Genomic DNA, 8,319 nt, shown 5'->3' with positions numbered 1-8,319 from the left:
CACAACGCCCGGCTATTTTTTGGGCTGTCATTGTTGTTTGGCGGGTCCGGGCTGGGGATTCGAACCTGCCACCTTAGGTGTACGTGGCTGGCGCCCTAGCCGGTTGAGCTATAGGCGCCGAGCCTGATAATGTTATTCTAAAAGCATTCATTTCTTTTCTCAAGAGATGAATACTGAGATATTTAGGAGTGAAGTAATGACTTCACTCGCAACTTCCTTCAAATGACTGAGAAAAAAATGAAACCACCAACAGTATGTACACACTGAGGAATAAAGGGAAAATGTTAATTGCTGAATCTAGGTGGTGGATGAATGACTGCTCACTGTGCCCTTCTGTGTTCTTTTTTTTTTTTTTTTTTTAGAGACAGAATCTCACTTTTTCACCCTTGGTAGAGTGCCATGGCATCACAGCTCACAGCAACCTCTATCTCTTGGGCTTAGGCAATTCTCCTGCTTCAGCCTCCCGAGTAGCTGGGACTACAGGCGCCTGCCACAACGCCCAGCTATTTTTTGTTGTTGTTGTTGTTGCAGTTTGGCCAGGGCCGGGTTTGAATCTGCCACCCTCAGTATTTGGGGCTGGCACCCTACCCACTGAACCACAGGCACCACCCTCCATGTTTAAAATTTTTCATAAGTTGTGAGAAAAAAGCAAAAGCCTTTAGGTACCAATCACCTTCACCAAGTGGCCCATGGCTGGGTGAGGGACCTGTGTTAAGAACAGTGCCTGCCCTGCAGAAAGGTGTTGAGTTATATGGTTCACTTTCCCCATCTGTAGCCCCAAGGAAGGCAGACTACCCTCAGCTGTGCAAAACTTGACCTTGCATTTCGGCCACTTACCAGCATCCCATTCCAGCAGACTGGGGTCCTCCCAGCTGCTTCCGGCTGCAGTGCGAATACAGCGTTTCAACTTCTCTGGCTTCCCCTTCTTCTTGTCTTCTCCCAGGGGCTCTGGCACCTGAGGAAGGAAGGGGAGGGGTGCAAATGGCCTGGTGTTGGAGTCTCCCACTGTCCTTTGCTCCTGGCCCTCTTGGATGTGCTTTTGGGTTTGGGATACATGTGTTTGTCTCCTGCTCCCCAAGTCCTCCCACTACCTGGACAAAAGTCTACATATGTTCCTACGTGTAGAAGCGCATGGGCTCCAAGCCCCTTCTGTCCCTTCACTGCCATTTTCCCTGCTTACCTCAAGAGCCATGAGGCCAGGGGGTGGCTCAGGCCGAGGGGGCCGAGGCCGTGGACGCAGAGACAGGAGCTCAGGAATGCGCAGTGGGGGCAGTAGGCCCCGAACTACCTCCAATGGGAGGGGCAGGGGCTCAGGCTCAGGCAATGGCATGGCCAAGGCCAGTGGCAGGCTGGGCCCAATGACTGCAGGGCCTGCTGGGGTCCCTCCTGCGCCCACAGCCACTGCTGCACTAGCCTCCTCCAGTCCAGCCGCCGCTGCCACCACTGCCTCTTCCTTCTCTTTCAGGCCCAACCCTAGGCCCAGGCCCAGATCTCGGGGTGCTGCTGGCTCTTCCTGTAGGTAAGAGGAGAAGGCAAGGGGCCAGATCACAGGCTCAGACCTTACTTTCATCCCTACCTAACAAAGCAACGGCCTGGGATCCAGTGAGCAAGAAAGGGACACCTTGGCCAAGAAAGAAGTCTCTAGTCAGACACAGAGAAACACAGGCAAAGAGAAAGACAGGCAGATGGACACAGGACAAAAAACAGCAAGACAAAAACAAGACAAAGTTAAAAAAAAACAGATTTGGCTACAGAAGGAAACAGGAAAAAAACAGATGTAGAACGAGACAGAGACAGGATGAGCAAGTGAGGCAAAGAAATAAAATGCCAGGGGAGGGGCAGACTTAGACATAGCCCACAGGCCAGGACTGCGGACCTTCCTGTCTACTACACCTCTGACCATTAATTCCCTGTCCGTACTCACCAAAGGAGGTCTCAGAGCAGCCATGGAGCCCAGGGGGGGCCCTGGGGCCCGAGCCATTGGTGGCAGCATCATGGGTGGTCCAGGGGGTCCAGGCAGAGGGGGGCCCACAAGGGCCTGGTGAGGGGGCCGCAGGGCCATAGGGCGGGGGCCGCCTGCTGCAGAAGAGAGAGCAGAATCTGTCAGGGTGTTAGTGGGGGAGTTGGAGGGCTTAAGTGGGAGTTTATGTGACAGGGATGATGAACCTGGCCCCCTCACCTGCTCTCTGTAGCACATGGGGGATGAAGGCTGGACGCAGCATAGGAGCCCTCTGGGGGTCCACGGCTGGGTGAGAGAAAGAAATGGGGGTGTGTGTCATGGGGATGGGTGCACTTGGGGCAAGGTATGTGTGGGAGTACTCTCCGTATCTAAGAAATTCTGGAGAAAAGTCTGAGGAGCCTTCTGGGAGACATCTTTCCACTGGTTCATTCAGCAAAACTTTACCACTGAGGAACTCTTCTGGGCCCGGCCCTGTGGTGAGCGATGCTGGGGATATACCAACAGACCAAGGGTTCTCAGGAACACCCTGGTGCAGAGCAGGAGGGAATAGACTTCTCACAAGAGAATGACACACAAAGTGATCAAGGCCGAAAGGGGGAAAGGCCCAGGCAGATCAGTGCTAGGAAAGGGAAGCACAGGGAGTTGTCGAAACCCAGAGACGTGCTATGAACCAGTCAGGAGGACTAAGGCTTCCCGAAGAAAGGGGTCTGTAAGCTGAGATCCAAAGGGTAACAAAGAGTTAGTCAGGCAAAGGGTGAATGGAAATATTACTGGCAGGAAGAATATAAACAAAACCTTTTTCCCTTTCAGTTTAGTACAACTGTAATAGAGGAAGTGGGGGGTTAGTATCAGGAAAGGGTTGAGAGGTCAGCAGGCATTCAAGCACAGCCTTCTTGGCTGAGCTGTAGATGTCTTCCTCAGGTACTAGGGAGCCACAGCAGGTTGGGAAGCTGGGGAGGGTGAGTAGGTCAAGTTTGCATTTTGATCAAAACCATACTAAAGAGTAAGAGATATTAAAACTTCTCAGATATCATTAGATAAAAAAATATAACAGGACTTAGGTAACATAATAAACAAGTCTGTGAGTTTAATAGAGGTATCAGAATTTTATAGCCAAAGGAAAACATGCATCCATTCCATACATATAAGGAAGTAATGTCATAAAAATTGGCAGTGTAACTGTTATGTGAAACATAAGATGGAATGTATGGAGAATGGCCTGCGGAGAGGGTAAGGCTGGAAGATTATAGTGGAGTAACAATGAGCAGGGAAGAAAAGGGATGTCAACAAGAGTACTGCTGGCACATCGTAGCAATGTCTGAGGCTCCTGGAGGGCAGGGGGATGTGGGCATCTCTCTCTGCAAGGAGCAAGGTCCTATAGGGTCTTGAGTGCCAGGTGAAGAGCTTGGTGCTTGTTTGGATGGTCTGTCCATCCCATCAACAGATACTATGTGCCAGGTAAGAATATTTCTGTCTTTCATGGAATTTATGTTATTTGTGCTTTAGCAAAATGACATCAGAGTAGGATGAAATGGAGAAGGTGAGGCAGAGCAAGTGATTTAGGCAAGAGGCTTAAGTTGTTGAAACAAGAGTGCTTGGTTAAATGTGGAAGTCCCTAACCCCAGACCTACCTGCTCGCCGCAGGAACATGGCTTCTCGAGCTTCTGGACTGTCCAAGTGGCTCCGATCACTGGGGCCAAAGCCAACTGTTGGGAAAAGACACAAAGATGGTAGGAGAAGAATCTTGGACATCCCTTTTCACCAGTCTGCTTGATTCCCTGACCTCCTTGCCTTGCCACTTCTTACTTACCAGGGCCCACAAAAGGAGGGCCACCCACCATGGGAGGAACTACTGTGGCTGCAGCAGCTGCCCGGGCCTCCAGAGTCTGCTGGACCTGTTAGAGAAAAGGACAGGTGAAGGGCCTGACTCAGTGCCCCCTATCTGCCATGTCTGGCTCACTCCAAGAGGATAAGAGTTTCATCCTTTGTGCTGTGTAGGGGGCTGGCTATTGAATTTTGAGTCTCAACTAAAATGCTACTTCTAAGGGAGGATTTGGGGATCACATTAGGTAAAGGTCTCCTTAGTTTCTTTCAGTAGCAAATTCTCTTGCCACCCTAATTCCCCTCAGCACTTAGCCCTATTTGTAATTACGTCCATCTGTCCTCCCCATCTCCCCTCCTCCTTGGATACTGCTCTGATCCAAGCTACCATCATCTCTTGCCTAGATTATTATACTAGCCTCTTCCTTGGTCTCCTTGATTCTACTCTTGCCCCTTACAGTCTATTCACTAAACACAGCCAGAGTGACCTTGCTAACCTCTAAGTTGGACCATATCACTCTTCTGCTCAAAATCCTCCAATAGTTTCCCCATCTCAGAGTAAAAGCCAAAGTCTTTATGGTGGCCCTACAAGATCTAGTCTCCATCATTTCTCTGTCCTTATCTCTACTACCTTCCTCTTTGCTCACTCTATTCCAGCCACCAATCTCCCCACTGTTCCTTGAACATGAAAGGTATGTACTTGCCTCAGGGCCTTTGTACTGTTAGGGAAGTTCTTTGCTGGGAATGTTCTTCCCCCAGATATTTTCATGTCTTTGCTTAAATGTCACCTTCTCAGAAAGGCCTTTCCTGACCATCCCTTGACCTGTCTCTCCCTAATAAAATGTAACTCCAAAAAGGCAGTGATTCTTTCTCTGTTTTGTTATATGCCTAATGTCTAGATTAAGTCTCTGATGTATAGCAGGCAGCCAATAATTACTTGTTGACAAAAGGAACAAGTTCCATTTCCTTATTTTCATTTTAATAGTTTCTCTCTCTTCTTTACCTCTCCTAGTCATATATAGGTGACTAGAAGCACTTGAAATGTGGAGAATGAGAAGCTATTTAATAAAAAATATAAATTTCAAACAGATAGGAAACATTCTCCTTATTAAAGAAAGTTGTACTATACAACATGCTCTGGAATATAAGCTCCCAAAGGGCAAAGATATTGTCTGCCTTAGTCATTGGTCTGTCCTCAGTGCCTAGTACATAAAATATGTCACGCTAATTGGTCAACCAGAGGTTAATAGGTCTCTGTATACAAACACATACTGTATTCGAGGCATTGTGTCCCCTAACATAGTATATAGCTCAGCCATACCTGCTGGTATGTGTTGGTCGCGATAATAGGACGGATCACAGGAGCGGCTGGGACCTGCATCGCTTCGACCGTAGGGACCGTGGGCACCGTAGGCACAGCAGTTGGGATTCCAGTTATTGGAGCCCCCAGAACTTCCTGTTCAAACCTGGAGGATCAGGAGAGATACCACAGCTCAGGGCCTTATACCAATTCTGGAACGCTGAGTATATCGAGACAGCGCCTTCATCTCTGCCAATTCCTCTCCTATCCCCGCCCTCAGAATCCCGTAAGTTCCACTTCCCCATGTTAGAGTTGTATCTCTGGCCTAGCGAGGGATAGGATTCAGTGACTCTGAGACAGCTTTTATCACGCTTTGTAGAGGGCCTTACAGGGCCATCTCCGCCTCCATTTCCTTCAAGCGTTCCTCGCCACTCTTGCCCGGGATGCCGGCACCAGGGCCCGGGATCACCGGTCCTCCTGCACCCGGGAGTCCCGGGGCCGGCCCCGCCCCGGCCATCGCTGCCGCCGTCGCTATTGCCACTACTATAGCCTCAGCTCAGCTGCCACCGCCGACTCTACCGCTGTCTACTCTCTGGCTTCGTCAAGGTGGGCGCCCGCCAATGACGTATGGCAAAAGCGACAGGCGCGGGTCGTGACGCCACACGCCTGGGGTGAGGACCAATGAGACTTGGCCACGCCCTCAGGGAGAAATATTAGCCAATCAGAACATCAAAAATAAGACCTAAGGGAAGATCCTGGATCTATAAGAGCGCTGTGAAGAAGCGCAGCCACGCCTTCCTGGAGGGACAAGGCTAATGAGAGCAAGGGAAAGTCTGTTGGACTCATTCCTAATGTGGAATCTGGACCTTTGAGAAGGCAGGAAAGTTCCAAGGCCCCGCCCGTGCCACGACACGGTCCGCACCGGATGTTTTTAAGCAGACGGAAGTCTGGGTCAACCTCAGGGTTGGGCGAGTCTGGAGATCTTGCTAGGGAAGAGGGGGCCGGAGGCCAGGGACACCTGTTCTAAGGGTAGATAGACACACTCCCTGTAATTCCCAGAAAGACCCCAGACGTCATAGAGAAAGCTTAGAGGAAGGACCTGAACCAGGCTTCCTGGAGGGGATGACACATGAAGGCATTTGCTGAAGAAAATAGGGAAAGATGTTCTGCTAGAAAATAGGGAAAGATTCCCAGGCCGAGAGACAATATTCCAGTGCCCTACTCAGAGGGCATGTGTGTGGGTTTGGACTCTGTGTCCTTTCTTGGGACATAGCTGACCCCTCCCTTTTTTGTAGCCTTCACATCTTTTTATTATGAATATTTGGATAGTTCTCTCTCTCTCTCTTTTTAAGTTTCACTTCTTCGCCCCAGCTAGAGTGCCTCTTCATAGCTCACTGCAACCTCAAACTCCTGGGCTCAAGTGATCTTCCTGTCTCAGGCTTCCGAGCACCTAGGAGTACATGTAGGCGCCGTGTCCAGTTACTTTTTTGTATTTGTGGTGTGTGGGGTCTCTTGGTCAGGCTGGCCTTAAACTCTGGACCTTAAATGAGCCTCCCACCTTGGCCTCCCAAAGTGCTAGGATTACAAGCTTTGAGTTTTCTGGATGAGCCACCTTGTGGGGGGTCTATTGCAAATATTTTGAAATATCCATATTAGCATGAATAGCACCTCAGAATATTCTGCACTTCTGGTTTCATCTATCCTGTTTTTTGCTGGAGTATGTTAAAGCAAATAAATGCTAGACATTTATTAATTCTCTCATGAACTGTTAAGAGACATACCATACTCATGCCATTATTAATACCATCAAGTTAATTTATTAGTATCATCTGACACCCAGACCATGTTCAATTTTCCCTGTCTCAAAAATGTCTTTATACAATAGTATTGTAAAACCAAGATCCAAGTGATCTTTTATTTGGTTGATCCTTTTTTTTTTTCTGTCAACATTTTTGAGGATTACTAGTTAGGTATTTTAAATGTCTCTCCTTTGAAACTTATATGACAATTTCTCATCATTACATTGGGCTTGTGGTTGTTTTGAGGGGAGAAATCCAAGAGCAGTTATTCTCCAGTAACACAGATTTCCTCATTTGTTCCCCAAATGTATTTTCAAACATTGAAAAAAAAATCTGTGACCCAATCAAGATCCTGCATTGCATTTTGTTGTTAGGTTTCTTTTAATGCCCCTATTAACCTTATGAAGAATGTTGGCCAGTTATTTTGTACAAGGTCCCACAACTTGTAATTTCACCTACAACAGTTTTAGGTTAGATTTCTAAATGTGGGATTGTTTGGGTAAAGGGTAAATGCACATGTAGTTTTGCTGGAGATTATCCCATAGGTAGTGTTCCATATCATATGCCTGCTGATATCAGAGTACCCATTTTCTCAGCCTTCTACGGCCTTGCCAGCAAAGTGAGCTGTTAAAGTTTTGGGTTTCCTTTTTGCTAGTCCGATTGGTGGGAAATACATCAAAGTATGATTTTAATATGCTTCTTCTTACTGACATTGAGCATTTTTTCCCTGAGAATTGCCCATTCATACATTTTGCTCATTTTTCTTTTTAAAATTATTTTATTGTTGGTGGCACCCATAGCTCAGTCGGTAGGGCACTGGCCACATACATTGAGGCTGGCGGGTTTGAACCCAGCCCGGGCCAGCAACAATGACAACTGCAACCCCCCAAAATAGCCGGGTGTTGTGGCGGGTAGTCCCACCTCCTTGAGAGGCTGAGACAAGAGAATCGCTTAAGCCTAAGAGTTTGAGGTTGCTGTGACAGGGCGACAACTTGAGACTCTGTCTCCAAATAATAATAATAATAACAATAATAATAATAATAATGGGTGGCACCTGTGGCTCAGTGAGTAGGGCGCCGGCCCCATATGGAGAGGGTGGTGGGTTCAAACCCGGCCCTGGCCAAACTGCAACAAAAAAAGCTGGGCAGTGTGGCGGGCACCTATAATCCCAGCTACTCAAAAGGCTGAGGCAAGAGAATCGCCTAAGCCCAAGAGCTAGAGGTTGCTGTGAGCTGTGATGCCACAGCACTCCACCGAGGGTGACAAAACAAGACTGTCTTTAAAAAATATATATATTTTATTGTTTAAAAAAATTTTTTTTTGAGACAGTCTCCCTATTGTCACCCTCGTTAGAGTGCTGTTGCATCACAGCTCAAACTCTTGGGCTTAAGCGATTCTCTTGCCTCAGCTACCCAAGTAGCTGGGACTACAGGTGCCTG

At 48.1% G+C, this 8,319-nt stretch overlaps 1 protein-coding gene across 2 annotated transcripts in view; it reads right to left on the bottom strand.

The window, feature by feature from the left end:
* RBM42 (RNA binding motif protein 42) overlaps positions 1 to 5,731 on the bottom strand; it is an 8,949-nt gene extending 3,218 nt beyond the window's left edge. Inside the window, exons 1-8 of one of the 2 annotated variants that reach the window (XM_003796092.2) lie at positions 5,471 to 5,731; positions 5,103 to 5,247; positions 3,771 to 3,855; positions 3,592 to 3,666; positions 2,180 to 2,245; positions 1,925 to 2,100; positions 1,181 to 1,513; positions 838 to 955 (exon numbers count right to left, since the gene is read on the bottom strand). In XM_003796092.2, coding sequence (XP_003796140.1) covers positions 838 to 955; positions 1,181 to 1,513; positions 1,925 to 2,100; positions 2,180 to 2,245; positions 3,592 to 3,666; positions 3,771 to 3,855; positions 5,103 to 5,247; positions 5,471 to 5,598 — 1,126 coding nt within the window. In that variant the 5' untranslated portion in view covers positions 5,599 to 5,731. The remainder of the gene's footprint in view (positions 1 to 837; positions 956 to 1,180; positions 1,514 to 1,924; positions 2,101 to 2,179; positions 2,246 to 3,591; positions 3,667 to 3,770; positions 3,856 to 5,102; positions 5,248 to 5,470) is intronic. The other variant, XM_003796093.2, reaches the window with a different exon arrangement.
* Positions 5,732 to 8,319: the final 2,588 nt, after the last annotated feature.

This window comes from Otolemur garnettii, unplaced genomic scaffold (genome assembly GCF_000181295.1).
Source record: "Otolemur garnettii isolate 467f Iridium unplaced genomic scaffold, OtoGar3 scaffold00100, whole genome shotgun sequence".
Taxonomy (NCBI): Eukaryota; Metazoa; Chordata; class Mammalia; order Primates; family Galagidae; genus Otolemur; species Otolemur garnettii.
This window is presented reverse-complemented; position numbering and strand designations above follow the sequence as displayed.